Source organism: Sitophilus oryzae, unplaced genomic scaffold (assembly GCF_002938485.1).
Source record: "Sitophilus oryzae breed Bouriz unplaced genomic scaffold, Soryzae_2.0 scaffold_179_pilon_pilon, whole genome shotgun sequence".
Taxonomy (NCBI): domain Eukaryota; kingdom Metazoa; phylum Arthropoda; class Insecta; order Coleoptera; family Curculionidae; genus Sitophilus; species Sitophilus oryzae.
The window spans coordinates 2,375,897-2,394,167 of NW_022146501.1; the positions used below are offsets into that span (position 1 = coordinate 2,375,897).

The window sequence follows — 18,271 nt, forward strand, 5'->3', positions numbered from 1 at the left end:
AAAGCGGTAATGAGAAAATACGAAAAAAGATCAAAGAAAGAGATCAAATGAAAGCAAATCTTTACAATGTACAAGGCAAGGATCATCGGCATCCTATCTTGGTCCAGAGCCAGTACTGGGAATACCTAAATGTAGTGCACTAAAACTCTGGATCAGGAAAAACCAGTATGTTCACTGGAGAAACAGAGGCCTTTATGAGAAAGTAGTGATGCTATTTCTCATTGTTCTTGCTTCTTTTTTCTTTTGAAATTTCTGTAATATTTATTAGCACTTATTGAATTTTAAATATGTTATTTTATTATTTAGTACAATGTGTTGTTCAATCTATTAGTTATCCAATGAAAATCACCTAACCAATTATTACTACAAAACAAACACATTAATGTTAAAATTAAACTTGTTTTAAATTAAAAAAAAGTTGTAGAAAATCTTTGAAATAGATAGTAATATAGAAATATGTCATTATACATTTTTCCGCATCTCTTCCCATCAGAAGATTTTCAGATATAGAAAAATTGATACTTACACGAAATGTGAAAATATCCTGTTTTCAAGCAAATTTTTACTCGATGATCAATTTTTTAGCCAACCATACCAATAGGTATGGTAGGCTATTAAAATCGGCAAAAAAGTTTTTTTAATTTCACTCAAAATGAGTTATTTCGGTCATAAATGACCTAAATACAAAATATTTTCATGGTGTCTGTCTGTCTGTCCGACTGTCCGTCTGCCGTTTGTAACACGATAACTCAAAAACCGCTGAACCGATTTGAACCAAATTTGGCACAAAAATACTTTGGCACCCGAGAATCTGGCGATTAGTTTTTGGTGGGGGTGGGGGGTTGGTAAGGGGATATGGGAGGGGGTTAAAAATTTTAAAAAATCGTAACTCCAAAATTACAGTAGCTAGCGAAACGCGGTTTTCAAATTAAGATTAGGAATAATATTTGCAACAAAATTTGTAATAACATCAAAATCAGTCAAAGTCGTTACTCACCTCACAGATCCACCGAAGGAATCGTTGGAGTTCTTGTGCGTCAGGGTGGTGTTGGTGTGGACGGTGTCGTCCCTGGCGGAGTCCGTGGACTCGTTGCCGTTTCGTCCGTTCTTCAGGAGGGTTGAGTAATGTCTTTGAGGCTTAGCGCGTTGTAGGCCGAGTCCGCAACACCGGGCGAATGTTTCCTGGAACGGACGATCAACGACTATCTTTAATTGTAGCAACTGTTCGAGAAAATCAACGTGGGTTATACGAAAAGTTAAATAAAAATCTCCTCGAAAACCCCACACAGAAAAATATTTATTTTTATTAAAAACATATACAGGGTGAGTCCTAAATAAGTGTAAATACTTTTAGGGGTAGTATATGTCGACCCCAGAAACACGATCATGAGCTTTTTTTCGGGAATTTTTTTTTTCAAAATTTAAAATTTTTTTTAGTTGTTAGTTAAAAAACATAATTTCTTGATAATATGGCAACATAGGTAGTAGATTAAATTTACAAGAAAGAAAACCAAAAAAGTGGTTCTCAAAATTTTAACAAAAAATCACCTTTTATGGAAATTTTCAAAGTAAAATAACCGGGTTATTTTGGATTTATTTGAAAAAAGGTAAAGAGAAAATATGTTTCTTTTATCGAGATCTACCAACATTGAAAATATTTGAACTTATTTAAGACTCGCCCTGTATGTATTTATTTAATTTTATATACCGATATTTGATGTAGAAATTTTTGAACATATAATATCATACAATGTGATCATTTGATTACATGTATTTCTTATAAGAGTATGGCAGTAGTTTCATAAATACCATGTGCTACCAACAATTTTCCTGGCTCTTAAAAATTATCGAATCTATACAGGGTGGTCCGAGCTGTATTCCGGAAATTTCGGCAGCATATTCTGCAGATAAAAATAAGTAAAAAAGTTCTTGTAAATGTATGTCCTAAAATGCTTAGTTACAGAGATACAGGGTGTAGTACAGTCAATATTTCTATGAAAATTGGTGTCTGGGAGCTTTTCGATATGAGAAATTTGGATTTTGATGTCAATATTCCTGCTACTTGTTGGGGGCGCCACCTACATGTGCTTTAACTTTTTTGAAGAGTAACTTTTCGTTCGTACCTGTATAAAACTACTAGGTAAAAACATATAAATTTACGACGTTTTTTACGTAAAAAAGGTCTCTTGGCAAAAATCGCTACGACTAATGGTTCTTGAGATATGTATTTGGAACCAAAATTATCAATACCTGTCATCATTGACATAAATTAAAGATGCTGACTAAATAGTTATTAGACTGAAATCATAATTTTGAAATGTGTTTGTGCCAAAAGTTCAACAAAAACTGTTTTTCGTTATTTTTTCGAAGAAAAATTTATGATTAATATAAAAAATAAAAAGTTCCCAAATTTATTATTTCAGTCAAATAATTATCTACTCAACATATTTATTTTTTATCAATAACGATATGTATTAACTATTTCCATTCTAAATATCTTGAGAACAGTTGTAGCTCAGAGTACACTCAGTAGTTTTATAGATGTGCGGACGAAAAGTTATTGCTCTGAAAAACAGTTAAAACACATGTAGGTGGCTCTCTGTAACTAGGAGTCAAATTGGCATCAAAATCAAATTTCTCATATTAAAAAACTCCCAGACACCAATTTTCATCCAAATGGTATTGACGTTACTTCAGAAATTATTTGGAAAAAATCGAAATAAAAATGAAAGTTCTACACCCTGTAGTAGCTTCGAAACCAAGCATTTTAGAACATACATTTAAACAATTTTTTTTACTTATTTTTATTTGCAGAATATGCTGCCGAAGTTTCCGGAATACAATTTGGACCACCCTGTATAGTAATTATCTAATGCATTTCCAAGCAAGCTCTACTAGGGATATCCCTACAATCACTCGCGTTCAAAGATATAACGTGCCTTGTGTAAGATCATATGATTTCGACAAATGGCATAAAAAAATTACAGAAAAAGAATCTACTTTAGAAATAAAATTAGAGACAGCTCTCATCGGCTGTCAAAAAGTAGATAAAGATCGACTATGTTTGTAAAAATATTTGTTCAAAGTAAATTGATATGACTAATAATGATTTGAACAACACAAATAATATAAAAAAATGAATCGACTCCAAAGCTAATTCGTTGTAAATGATGATGGTAGACAAAGAGAAGAAACAATCAAAGCCCATTTTACCATAACCTGGCACTAGAATTTGAAGATTATCTGTAAAGCCAGATAGAAAAGGATGAGTTGATAACCAGTTCTTACTATAGGACAAAGACAGATATAACTCAGACAGAAATATGTGTTACAGCTCTAATAACAGCACATCCGAGGTTCAGAACTTTCTGCAACTTACCAGAGCTAATAATCATCGTAGGTGTCATCGTATTTCTTACAAAGCTAGAAGATCAATTATCATCTACATGAAATTGAGCTGGTTGATCAGCTGGAGTATTTTGTATTGAAGACAGTGAGTCAGGACGATACGCATTGTGTGATGAAAGTGATGTACTTGGTAAGAGCAGACTACTATGTCTGGGAGATAGATATCTAGAAGCTAGTGATTTAAGACATATTCGGCTTGATAGAATCTGTTCTTTCTTCAACAAAACTCTGTTTGATGGCTAGAATGATAACAATAATGATATTTGTTAAAATGTTCACCTGGTTATTAAAAGTTTCATAATTTTGATCTAGTTAAAGTTAAGTTATTTCTTGTAACTATAAAACAGGCTCTGTAGAATGTACTCTTTTTACATCCGGACTCATCTGTGTTTCGTGGACTACAGCAAAGCATTTGATTAAGTGGAGCAAATTTTCGTCTGTACTAGAAAACATGGGAATCCCTCAACACCTTATCCAGCAGATCCGAGGTCTGTAAGAGAACAGCAGAAAAAAAGTAAGAGTAAATAACACCATTCACTCTTTTTTTTTCTCTGCATTTGACTTGGAAGCGGGAGTGCGCCAGGAAAGCATTTTATCTCCCTTACTCTTCAATATATGTGGCGAATCTATATTGAGGGAAGTTATGGAAGACTACAACGGCGGTAACACTATAGGCGGTAAACAAATAACAAATTTAAGGTGCACAGATGATACACTTATACTCGCATCCTCCGCTAATGAATTAAAATCCATTATGCACAAATTAGAGGTGGTTAGCGAGATATATGGGTTAAAACTAAATAAAAGAAAAACAAAATTAATGATTATTGATCGAGAACCCACGAATACAACAGAAATTGCAGTTTCGAAGTTGTAGATCAATATATATCTCGGCCCCTTGATATCAAAGAAAGCTTGATTTCAATTAGCAACAAACTCAGTCTACTAAGAGCCCTAATTTTCCCCATTGCCACTTATGCCTCAGAGACCTGGACATTGAAGTTGGCAATGAAACGTAAAATCGATGCTTTTGAAATGTGGTATTATAGACGGATGCTGCAAATACCGTACAAATATTTCAATACTAGAACAACTGAATATAGAATCTAGACTGTCGATATCAATAGATACACTTAAGATACTTTGGCCACGTATCCAGGAATACCAATGGCCTAGAAAAACTAATTGTGGAGGGAAAAGTGAACGGGAAACGTCCTAGAGGGAGATCTCCAAACCGTTGGGTGGACCAAATGAAGACAATAATAGGTCATAGTCTGCACGAGGCCAGTACTACTGAGCAAGACAGAACAACATGGAGAGACACCATAAATGCGATATCATAATGTCACCATACTCTTATAGGGTATAGGAAGGAGGAGGGGATCTTTTATTGACATCGGGTAAATCAATAATTTTCCCAATCAGCTCATATTGATGATGTTGCCAGTATTACTTACTAGACACGTCTAGGTTTACTTATTTCACTGAGATTTATGAAAAAAGTCCTTTGCCTCGGGTACAGATACCGCCACGTTTTGGAAAGTAGGTCGATGCAAATCGAAGTGGGACAACTGTGAAGACAACTGGAAATAAATCGAAACGCGACCTTGACCTATTTCGAAGAGTTCTCCGCATAGTGTAGAGGATGTTTAAAACTTGAAAACTTACATGGCAAAATTCCGTACAAAACACAATTTGAAATTAATTATCAATAATACACACGGTTTGTTTTTCTTTATATTGACTATAGGAAGTCGTTTTAATTTCATTTGAATTTTATAGGCTAATTAAAAAGTCGTTATCGATCTTTTATAACCTGCTGTCACCTGATTAAGAAAAAATTGTTCTATATTTACGCAATACAGAATTGTTCCTCCGTAATAAAAGCTATTTCTAAGAATGGTTCGATAAATGTTCGTGGCTAGTATGGCGTTCGTAGCCATAAAACACAACGGAACATATTTTTGGCTGCGTACCAGTAAACGAAATGTGTTGCACCGATACGCGGTTTCGGGCCATAGATTTAATACAAAATGGAGTAATTTGGTACTGGGAAATAATTTACAAGCCGAAATAATTACATATTACGATTTGTTACGATTGTTAATGCAGTAAATTGATTATTTTGATATCGTTTTGAAGAACCTTTAATTGGAGCAATTGGTGAAATTGTCATATGTAATAACATAAAATATTTTTGTATCTTTATATACCTTTATGAGTTTACATTTTTAGTTAAAATATACCGGGCGCGTCGTGGGTCTATTCCTGTTTTAACAGAAATGACTACAACTTTTGATTTTTAAATGGCATCCTAGGATTTTTTTTACTCTATTCGATAGAAAATGACACTCATAAATGACATATCATATGTTAAGTTTTGATATTTTCGCATATGGTTTATTTAAAACTGTAACATGCGGTTCATAACAATTTGACTCGAAATACCAAGCGTGTGGTAACAAATTATTCGTAAAAAAATGTGTTTTCCAAATATGCTAATGAGCCACTATGAAATATACTGACATACCAAATATCGTTTTTTATCTGAAAAAAATAATAAAGTTACAGGAGCGAACCACTTTTGAAGCGCACCCGGTATACACAAAAAGAAAATCGGAAAGCAAATGTTATTTTAAAAATTACATAGTAAAGATTAAAAGGTAATTTTTTACATATTTTTATCCTTTTTAATGATTTTATTATAGTTAACTATTAGGTAAATGATAAAAAAATACATCTTAATAATCAACCCTTATTTGAACGATTAAGATTTCTTTTTTAATTTTTAATTTGTAGGCACACAATCTCCGAGGTTTATTAACAGGAAAAAATGGCATATTTTTCAATTAATTTTAACCAGGAAAAAAAGATAATCGACCCCATTCAATTATTATTCTCCTCCTAAATTTGAAATTTCTACAGGGAGTGAAAAAAAAACGACCATCCTTTATTAAATCTGGCTAATTTTTAAATTTGCCCTTTTTTTGACACTCCGTGCTTTGTTTTCCCAATCCCTACCACAAGGCCCAAATAAAAGGTTTTAATTGACTCTATCATTAAGCTGACAAAAGAAAAATGGATCATTTGGAGTGATTTAGAGACTTGTACAGCTTTAGATTATAATAATTTTTAATCATCACAAGGAGACATTTTTTTTGACTATCACATTATATTTTATGGGGTTAACTTTTTCTAACTGTAAGTTAAATTACAGTAAGATTACCAACTCCAAAATAAAAAATAGACGACCAGAGGGTAAAAAAGAGGAACAGACGAAACATTTTTTGAAACATCGCCCAAATGTTTAGTATTAGCATAGTTTAAGGAAAAGAGTAGTTGCACTCTCGCAAATATTTTCTGCCAGTTTTTGCAAGCTGTCGAATATCGGCAGATTGCAAAGCGTTTCAGTTGAATACCGCTGCGAGGTTCGAGCGTTGCGTCCCAGCACAGAGATGGATTGACAAAAAATGAGTGCCTTACTGTGTGCTGCTATTAATTGTAGTAATAATTCAAAAAATTGTTCTTTGAGTTTTTTTAGATTTCCATCGGATGGAAATCGGTAACCTGATAGTAATTATCAATAAACATTTAATTATATTTGTTTATTTTAGAAGCTGAGATATTATGTAATTAATTAAATGTTATTATTTTTTTAGCATGTGGGCAGATTTTAAAAATAGTTTTTTAGATTAATTCTACATCTGAAAGAAAAATAATATACAAGGTGTTGCATTTAAAAAAAAATGAGATACAACATTTTAAATATTACGATTTTGGTGACGCCATAAGAAATATCCTGTATACGATAAAGTAAATTTTTCTACACGAATTTATTCTGGTATCCTTCATGTTTAAGAAAACTAAGTATTAATAAAGTTACATTCACTCTAGTTTTTTACTACTTTTCGTATAGGTATAATGTTTTTAACCAAAGTTATAATAAACAAGAAATAGAATGGCAACACCGCAGTGTGCCGATGATCAATTTTTTTATTTTATTTTATTGTGAACTCATATTTTCCTAAATACATATCTGTGAAACTATGGCGAGTGCCACGACTATACTTTGCCTAGTTAATAGACCACGACTATACAGCTACGTCAGTGGTCACGGGAGGCGAGAACAAGGTCATATAAAGTGGCAGAAAAAGAACAAAGGATTTGACAAGGAGTAAATCTACTAGTTTCCTTATACTACGGTATTAGCCAAAAAGTTATGTCAACGGTATGATCTTTCTTCCTTTCTTAAAAATTTTATACTCAAAATTTGTTAAAATAAAACAAATCATTTTCACCAAAACTTTTTTTTCAAAACATAATTCATACTTTCATAAAACTAAGAGTAAATAAACATAAAATAGTCAAACATCTTTATCGCTTCTACAAGTATTTCTTGTACATAAATATTTCTTCATGTTCTTTTCTGTACAAACGAGTGGGAGTAACAAAAGCCACAGATTAATTTTTTTTATAGCATTGTGGCGATAAACACATGTAAAAAAAGGACTTTTTCAATGAGTGAGAGAAAAGAGGACAGTGAGGTCAAAAAAAGAGGAAATAGAGGACGGTTAGCAACCCTAAATTACAGTGATGTCTCATACAAATCCGTAATATTTACAAATTTAAAGAACATGAAATAATGTAACGAGTTTGTGCTATTATTTATTATATATTTATTTTCATTATCCTATCGCATTTCTTTTTAATAATTTTTGTTGTAGTTGGCCGATTTTAATATTTTTTTTATTAGCATTTTATCATTAAGTTGACTTTTTTCTCGATAGTTTATTTTTTGATTCATCTCAATACCTTTTTTGTTGGAAGATGTTGTGATATTTATTTTAAAACACTCTGTATATGTTCCTACATAATAAATACCATGTGCTGCATTAATTGGTAACAGTCCAATAAGTGTTTTGAGAATCACCAAAGCATATGAATGTGTTTGGCGTAAATTAGTGTAATTGCAATGTAATTACGTATGCAGTTAAGGAAGCATACTAATCGTGCAGATTATTTATAAAGGGACAGTACATTTAATTTGCTTTGTTGAGTATTAAGTACCATAATTTGTATAATGAACCATAATGCCTCAAAACTTATATGTACAAAGGAGAAATAATGAGAGTATAGAAACAAATATAAAATAGAGATTTAATGCTTTGCTGGATGCCATTTGCTTTTTAGCAAAGGGTTACCAAACGTGTGGTTGAAATATTATTCTTTATCTTTGAATAAAACGATTAAGAGAGGAGTATAATGCTGTCCATGTATTTCTGCATGGCAGACGGATGAGGTTCCCTAGGGTGGGGATCTTTGACAGTTCTGTTTGACTAGAAGTCATGCAAAAATTTGACAGATTTTGACACCTTTATTTTTCCATGCTTGAAATTTAACGTATCATTTGATACTATCATAAACTATAACAAAAAGCCAGCCTGATTCACGAAATTGGCAAATGAGTCGAACGGCATCTTGAAAATTGCAAAAATCAATACTTGGGAATTTGGTACATCATAAAACTTGATTTAAAATGAGAAGAAAATGGTTTCAGTAGATATTATACATATAGAAAATATTTTATTGTTTTTTTCCATAGCAACTGTTAAAATTGCCTTATATCTATCAAAAATAGTAGATAAAATAGTACTTTAACCGCAAGGGTAGATGAAATGATTCTTTAAGAGCGAGGATAGGTTAAAAACTTTATTTCTTCTCGCACGTTTTTTAATTGCTTCCATTTTTGAAAATGTTTGTATTCCTTTTCATAAGTTATTCGGGATTGAAATGGAAGAAGTTTGGATATGGCGTTTGTCGCCTCAGCCTGAATATCTGTTGGTAATTTACTTATTTCGTTTTGAGCCATTTCTGGCTCCAATTCAATCAGCAATCGACACGAAAGAGAATTAAAAAGTATTGACTCAAAACTGACAACTAAAGAGACAGCTTTATTTATTTGTCAAATTACATAGAAACCAACGCCAACCCAGCACAATATTTTTGCTACTCGTAATAAATTCCTTGAAATAATAATTTCTGAATATTTTTTAAAACGTAACTTGCTATGGAAAAAAATATTGTTTTATACACGACGATAAAATTGCATTATCGTCTTGTATAAAAAATAACTATTACCTTAAATGCTTCCCTGAACTTCACGCTCATGATGCTGTACAGGATGGGATTCGTTGTAGCTGAGACGTAGTACAAAACACCACTGATGTACGTGACTAGTTCGTAGATGTGCAGATAGAGGGAGTGAGTTTTCTCATCTGGCTTCGGAAAGGTGGCGTAGATAGAATATAATCTCTGCACGTGAAACGGTGCCCAGCAAATGAAGAATGCCACAACGACAGCCACTGGAAAAAGAAGAAAAATATTCATCAAAATTTGTGATTTTTATGAAAAAAACTGAAATTCCAAATTGAAATATGCAGGATGGTCCGAACTGTATTACGGAAATTTCGGCATCATATTCTGCAGATAAAAATAAGTAAAAAAATTCGTATAAACGTATATCCTAAAATGCTTAGTTTCGGAGATACAGGGTGTAGAAGTTTTATTTTTATTTCGATTTTTTCCAAATAATTTCTGAAGTAACGTCAATATTTGGATGAGAATTGGTTTCTGGGAGTTTTTTGACATGAGAAATTTGATTTTAATGTCAATATGACTCCTACTTGTAGGTGGCGCCACCTACATGTGTTTTAACTGTTTTGATTAGTAATAACATTTTGTTCGTACCTGTATCAAACAGGTGAGTAAAAAAATATACATTTCCGTGATTTTTTACGTAATAAATGTCCATAATCGTTACGAGCAACCGTTCTCAAGATTTCATTTTTGGAAACTTTTTATTTTTTTAAATTAATCATAAATTTTTCTTCCAAAATATGACGATAAAACAGTTTCTGTTGAACTTTTGGCACAAAAATATTGCAAATTTACGATTTCAGTCTAATAACTATTTTGTCAACGTGTTTTATTTAACCCCCCTATTTTATGTACCTAATTTAAAATATTTCATTGTCAAATTTAGCATGATAAACAGTAACAAGCAACATTTTTAATACATATTTACTTTATTAACAAATATGAAAACTTAACGTCTCCTTTTTGCTGTCAGGGCTAATCTGGACGGGGCCTACTTTGTTTACGCGAACTTTGGCCTACTTTGTTAATCCGAACCGCGGTCCTCAGCCATATCATGGTCAGTGGCCTACCGACTTAAATTAACTCTTATTCACGAGATATCCGATCTCATCCGGCCTCGAACCGGCGTGAATGAGCAGTGTGTATCAATAGATTTTACACTTTTCCCTTGGACAACAGCACGATACAGAGTTTCGAACCGGTCACCCGACCATCCACCAGTATCGCCTTACGTCGCTTAACTTCGGTGTTCTAATGGGAACCGGTGTTTCAACGTAGATCGGCCGTTGCCCTTATTCAAAATTAAAAAAATATAACTTTGCAACTCACAAAAACTAAATCATACTGAACTTATTATAACAAAATAAACCAAAGAGAACCTTTTAAATATTCAAAAAAATTAACCACTGGAAGAAGATGAAACTATTACTCTTCAAACCAGTTAAAATATGTAAGTTTCGCCCTCTACAAGTAGGAGTCATATTGACATCGAAATCAAATTTCTCATGTCAAAAAACTCCCAGACACCAATTATCATCAAAATATTGACGTTACTTCAGGAATTATTTGGAAAAAATCAAAATTAAAATGAAACTTCTACACCCTGTATCTCCGAAACTAAGCATTTTAGGACATACATTTATACGAACCTTTTCACTTATTTTTATCTGCAGAATATTATGCCGAAGTTTTCCGAATACAGTTCGGACCACCCTGTATATTATAGTATTTTCAAAGTCACTTATTGCCCAAATTCTCTATACCTTTTATAGGTAACAACCATGAAATACAATAGAGATTTTAGGTAATTTAATGTTAAATGAAAATGTACAATCATCTAACTCATCATTTTATAATCGTCAGCGAATGAAACACGCATCCACTGCAAAAGTAAGAGTGTTTTGGTGTATTGTGGTGAATTAGTGTTCTATTTTATCTATATGCAATAATTTTAATCAAACACAAACTGTTACCAAGCTAAAATTAAATTAATGAAACTAACAGAGAGAACAAAATAATATTAAATACAAAATTTATCTTAAAATCCTTTCAATAATTTTTAATTAAATTTATATAAATACACGCAAAAATTAAAACATGATTCGGTTTTAGATATTTATTTAGTATTGCGTTTAATGAAATTTAATATAAGTATTTATCGTTTCTAGGTTTAGGTAATTTAATGCCACAAATTCATACTCTACGTAAATAAATATTGATAAATTGTTAATCTCTTATTCTATTTGTATACGCAGAACGAACTGGTAATATTGATAATAAATACATTAACTGGTACATCAAACAATTTAATCTAATTTATGGATTGTGTACTTAACCACACAGAAAAGTATTAAATTAGTGAACATTTATACAAACTTAATAATTTTTGGTTTGTTGATAAATTAGCAATAATCATAATAATTATTTATGTACCGAGGGCGTTATTTGGACATTAATACGCAAGGGTTTTGTCTGATTGTTATTTGTAACATGATGGCCATCATCGAATACTAATATACTAATAAGCTGATGCTTGCCTCACGTTACAATAATTAATAATTGTTTATATTTTTTATTAATGCTAGTTATTAATTTGTTATCGCTACCTAATCCTCCGCTACTGAGAATCTCTCATTTTTAAGCATTGATGAGGACTCATTTTAATCCTTTATAGAGATAATTTTCAAAAATATATAAACTAACACAAAGGGAGCATATATCTTAATAGCATTTTTGGGGAGTGGTGGTCGATTTTCAACCAGAGACTGTTAAAGCAAATATATAATATGTAATGATCTAATGTATAAACTAATATGAAAAAGAAGAAAGAATTTATTGGGCAAGTCCAGAGTAAGATTAGCTATGAAACATGACTAAAACATGACTACCCGTAGACACTGACACTCAGTGTTTCTGCCTTCCGGTTTCATCAATACGGGAGGAATCAGTAACGATGAACTACTGATTCTGAAAAAAGAAAAAGGGAAGCAAACGATGCACAAGGCGCCATTTGCAGCCTGGTTGCTCTGAGCGTCAGTGTCTATGGGTAGTCATGTTTCATGGCCAATCTTACTGTAGACTTGCCCAATAAATTCTTTCTTCTTTTTTATTATAGTCTCCACGATAACATCTTTTGTTAATTGTTTCCTCTGGGCCAAGGTTCTCTAAAGAGCCGGTAAGATGCAAACTGGTAGTAGAAAACAAAATTATTGAGCAAGTATCACAGTTTAGGTACCTAGGAATAGATATATCGTACTACCATGATCCAGAGAAAGATCTGAGAAGCCAAATAACCAGAGCAACGGCCATGTCAGGATGTCTGAGGCAAATAGTGTTACAAACCCCTTCCCCATGCGAACAGACAGCAAAATTAAAATTTATAGAACCTATATCAGACCCATAATGACATATTGCATAGAAATCCAAGGAAAAAAAAACAAAAACAAAAGCATGTTAAGAGTTACTGAAATGAGGAACCTAAAAACCATAATGGGGAAGACTAGAAGAGACATAATTGGAAACACTAATATCAGACAACAATGACAGGACGTAGTGAGATGGGGTAGGCAAAGAAAAATACAATGGTACGCACACGTAAAACACATGGAAGAAAACGGGCTACCACGCATATTAGCTCTTGAAGGGAAACCCATGAGTAAGAGACCTCCAAAAAGATCGATACAGTTGGCAGTCCATCTCCCAAGAACTCCTACAGAAGCAACCTTATAACTAACAGATCGACTAGATCTCAAATAAGTAGAAGATTAAGAAGAAGAAGATTATTATTAAAATTATGACCTAACTTTCTAAATTTAAAAATTTAAAAAGTCTCTTGCTCGATTCGGACTTCAAACATTCTTTCACCTCAATAATTAAACGATTTAATGCTAAATTGATTGTTTTTTGAATAAGTAGTTAAACAATAGGAAAGTTATTTATTCCGAAATTATTCATACGATCCCCCAAATACGATAACTGACCTCTCCGACTACATATCCTGACAGGAACAATCGTAAACTTATTTACTGTCCAAAAATATTATAATTAACGAACTTATCATTAATTTTTTCTTTTGTTTGTGTTTAGTTCGATGGCTATCCATTCGACCTTGGCGATATGAACAAATAAATTGAAAAAATAATTCATTAGTCGTCATAGGCGTGCGATGTTTCCACTTATTTTTCCTACAAAAGTGAGGTCATTTTAAAGTGCTTTACTTTTGTGCCTAGACGTAAAAATGACTTTTTTATATTGTCATTGACGTCGCAAAAATTAGTACTTTTGTGACGTTTGAAAAAAATATTTTCTTTGTCATAAAAGGTGTTTTCTGTGCTACCTACGCCACTGCATTTCTTTGTTTACAGTAAGTAAATTAGCCACTAAATACGGCATAAATCTAGTCAATGTTGATATTGGTAGGTAGTTATAATGTGTTGTGGTCTGTAATTTTATCGTTTATTATTATTTTCAATATTCAACGAATAATTTCTCTAATTATTTCATAATTAATAGGTTCAATTAACGCGGAGCATTTATTAGAAATAAATACACACTGTTTTGTATGTAACTTTCAAAACAACGATTTTTCATTTTTCATAATGAAGTCATTAAAAATACACTGGAAGCAGTTTTTGTTGTCAGTTAATTTAATATAAAATAATATGATCTTCCATAAAATTCACAACAGTCATATTTAAATTAAAATTCAAAATATTTTCATCATCATCATCATTATTTAGCTTATTCCGTCCACTGCTGAACAACAGCCTCCCTTAACTCTAGCCATTTCTTTCTATTTTGTGCCACTTTAATCCCGCTAGGGTTATTCCTAGCATATTTCGTTCTATTGAGTTTTGTACGACCTGCAGTTTCCTTATAACGTCCATTTTAAATGTCCAGGTTTCGCATGCATACGTCATGACTGGTAGTACACATCGGTCGAATGTTTTCTTCTTTAGATAGAGTGGCATTCTATATTTAAGTATTATTGAGTTTATTCCATAACTACTCCATACCAGCTTAATTCTTCTGTTCGTTTCTTGTAGTAGAGATCCCGAGCTGTGTTGTCCCAAAATATTCTTCTACTATTTCCAGTGTTGTGCTATTTATTAGAATATTTTTTCAATCAAACTAACATTTTGTCAACTAAAATAACTTATGAGCTTCGTTAATAACATCGCGTCAGGTTTTGATATTTATAGGTTAATGGGATGTCAACTAATAATGACAAGAAGGATTAGCGAAGATACAAAAACTAATCCAAACTCTTTCATATTAATTTTATCAATCTCAATCAATATTTTATATTAAAAACCGGTTATCTGCTTTAAATCAGCTTGGGTTCTCGTTATTTCTTATTAAAAATATTTTGTTATATTTTTTTTGTAAACTTGGCATTTAAATCTGAAAGGTTCATAATAATTCCCGATAACTAGGGAATCCCTTGGTGATTTTTTGGAAATATCTGTTTTTATATCTTCTTTTATTTCTTCTTGCATAAAGTCATCTTTGAACTTGTTTTTAAAATGAATTTTTCTGTTTATTTTTCTTTCAATTTAATCCCTCCATATTGGGGGAAGTTTTCAGTAACATTCCGTAAACAAAAACCGAAATCCTTCAGCTAAATGACTACAGACATTTAAAATTATTGACGTTTCAAAAAATAAACCACAGAGAAAAAAACCTGCGTTTCTGCAATTAATTTTTTGTCTCTTTTAATGGTAAAAAGTTGCTAATGTATCGCCGCCTATCATCTTTATATTTAGACTTATCATTACTGAAGATTAACTAATTGATTACACTGTCTGTTTTAAAAAATTCGTTAGTGTTTTGGTGAATAGATACAGAGCCAAAAACAAGTTGGTTATATAATTTATGGAAATAATTTTGTAGGTATAACTGTTAAAAAAATGTATTGAAATGTGTTTATTTTTTAACTATTTTTGAATTATTTAGAATCTATACTAATATATAAAATCCTTAACTGACTGACTCACTGATTAATCACGATCCTGCTCAAACCACTAAACGTAAAAAGCACAATTTTGGCATTTGATTCTAGGGTGTAGAGGTTCGATAAGAAGGGATTTTTCGAAATTCCAGTTCCAAGGGGAACCACCCCTCAAAAATTTAAATATTTTTTATTTAAAAAACGGTCAAGTTTCCGAAGAAACGCTTCAACACGTATATTTTATTTTGTTTTTTACATATTTTAAGATTTTTTAAAAATGTATATAGGGTGTTTCGAAAAATCTGGTCATTGATTGATCACGATCCTGCTTAAAGCGCTTGACGTAAAAAGCTGATTTTTGGAAACCGGTTGACTTTAGGGTGTAGAGGTTCGATAAGAAGGAATTTTTCGAAACTCGGATTCTAAGGGGGTGAAACCACCCCTCAAATATTAGATATTTTTTATTTAAAAACCGGTGAGTTTTTTGGAAAAACTCTTAAACACGTACATTTTATTTTGTTGCTTAACATATTTTAAGATTTTTTAAATTTATACAGGGTGTTTCATAAAATATGACCAATGAGTAATCACGATTCTGCTTAAACTGCTTAACGTTTAAAGCTTTAGTAACGGATTAACCGTAGGGTGTAGAGGTTCGATAAGGAGGGGTTTCTCGAATCTCAAATTCCAAGAGGGTGAAAACGCCCCTCAAATATTACAATATTTGTTATTTAAAAAACGGGTAGTCTTTCGGGAAAACGCTTGGACACGCATCATTTATTTTGTTTTTTACATATTTTGAAATTTTTTAAAAAATCATACAGGGTGTTCCAAAAAGTTGGGCAGGTAATTTATTAACCACGATTCTGCTTAAACTGCTTGACGTAAAAAGCTTATTTTTGGCAAACGGATTTTTCGAAAGTCAAATTCCAACGAGATGAAACTCCCCCTCAAATATTACCAAGTTATATAATAATATCGCCATATTGATTTTTCTCATGCTGACATAAATGTGAGAAAATTTTATCCAGTTTGTATGTTAATGGCAATTCTTGCTTTGCTTTATCATCACCATTACAAATGATTAATTCGACGCGAACGAAGTCGCTGGTACACGCTAGTAATAAATATTATATTACTTTATACAGAGTGTCTAAAAGTTTATTTTACGTAATTCCTAGCATTAAACGGCAATAACTTGCTTATTTTTTGAAGTGAAAGTTCTTTACTTATAGTAAACATTCAAGACGGTGACACATGACTATGACAAGAACTAGCGAAACGGCCGTGACCGTGACACAGGACCTAGCGAGAGGAAAAGTGGTAACGGCAGTGTTGCCACAGTTACCCCGTTCGTGGGATAGATCTATATACCTCTTTGTAAAACAATTTAACTCGTTATTAAAAAAAATAATAAAGCTTACCGTAACGATCTGTGCCTTAGGTGGCTAAGAAAATCACTATAATAAACTTGATACTGTACTTGTGTACCAATATCCTCTGGTTGTGTGCTAGGAAGTAAATTTTCATGCATATTTTCATAGATAAGTTTGTAGCTTCTGAATAACGGTCTAGGAAAAGCATCTAGCTTATTTGCTAGCTCAGAATTAACATTATTAGAGTTAGTAACTCGCATTTTTATTAGGGGACACTATCATATGTATTTCAAACCAATAGTCAACGAGAATATTCGTATAATTTAATAAAATTACTGTAAATCACTATAAATAATGGAAAAATAACAAAAACAAACCACTGAATACATAAAAATAGTAGTAATGGTAGTAGTATCAAAGGTAGTATTTTGGTTTAATGGCCATAGCTGCCAGGGTTATCCGGCCGGTTGATACAATTAACTATTTACGGTTAAAGACTTGAGTCGATTGGCACGTGGGTAAAGGTACCAGAATGGAGTCCTCAGACGAACAGACGAAGAGACAGACAGACAGACCGAAGTAAAAAGAATCTTCATTTTTTTATTTTAAAACTCTTTTCTTTTTGTTCTTAGATTTCTTAATGGACGATTCAGCTGACTCATTGACATGGAAAAAGCGTGTTATAAATCGAAACTACTCGCCGAAAGACTTCGTATAAACGGTCAAGCTATTTCTATTTTTAGTTTAAATCCTTACAGTGCTTTTTCCGCTGCCGAGGAAGTAATTTTCGTTCTCCTCGACATTTTAAATTGGGAAAAAAGCAAAGGAAAAGTGTTATTCACTCAAAGTTACGACACCGAATGACAAGTTGAAGCAATAAAACAAAAAAATCCGGCAGCCATCGTGGCGGAAAGGGTGCTTGTGTCAAAGGGCAGAGCGGCACGTGTCACTTGATGGACGTTTCGGAATATTTTTAGCTTAGCGACAACGGTATCTATTTAACTAGCTTTTTCCTATTACGATAGAAAGACAAATTCCAATTTAAATTCAATAAAGTTGTTACGGAGCGATCAGCAATTGAAGCGTGTTATTCCCAAAGGGTTTAAGTGCCAAATTCTCCAATTTTTTTTATAAAATAATTATATAGGGTGGTCCTAACTGTATTCCGCAAACTCGGCAGCATATTGTGCAGATAAAAATAAGTAAAAACGTTCTAGTAGTTCTAGTAGAAGTTTCACTTTTATTTAGATTTTTTCCAAATAATTTTACACTTCACAATTTATAAAGTAACGTCAATATTTGTATGAAAATTGGTGTCTGGGAGTTTTTTGACATGAGAAATTTGATTTTGATGTCAATATGACTCCTGTTTGTAGGGAGC

The 18,271-nt window shown here is 32.3% G+C and overlaps 1 protein-coding gene across 1 annotated transcript in view; it reads right to left on the reverse strand.

The window, feature by feature from the left end:
- LOC115882901 (pyrokinin-1 receptor-like) overlaps positions 1–18,271 on the reverse strand; it is a 247,929-nt gene that overhangs the window by 11,575 nt on the left and 218,083 nt on the right. The window contains exons 4-5 of the mRNA XM_030901162.1: positions 9,547–9,770; positions 998–1,182 (exon numbers count right to left, since the gene is read on the reverse strand). Of these exons, the coding sequence (XP_030757022.1) occupies positions 998–1,182; positions 9,547–9,770 (409 nt within the window). The remainder of the gene's footprint in view (positions 1–997; positions 1,183–9,546; positions 9,771–18,271) is intronic.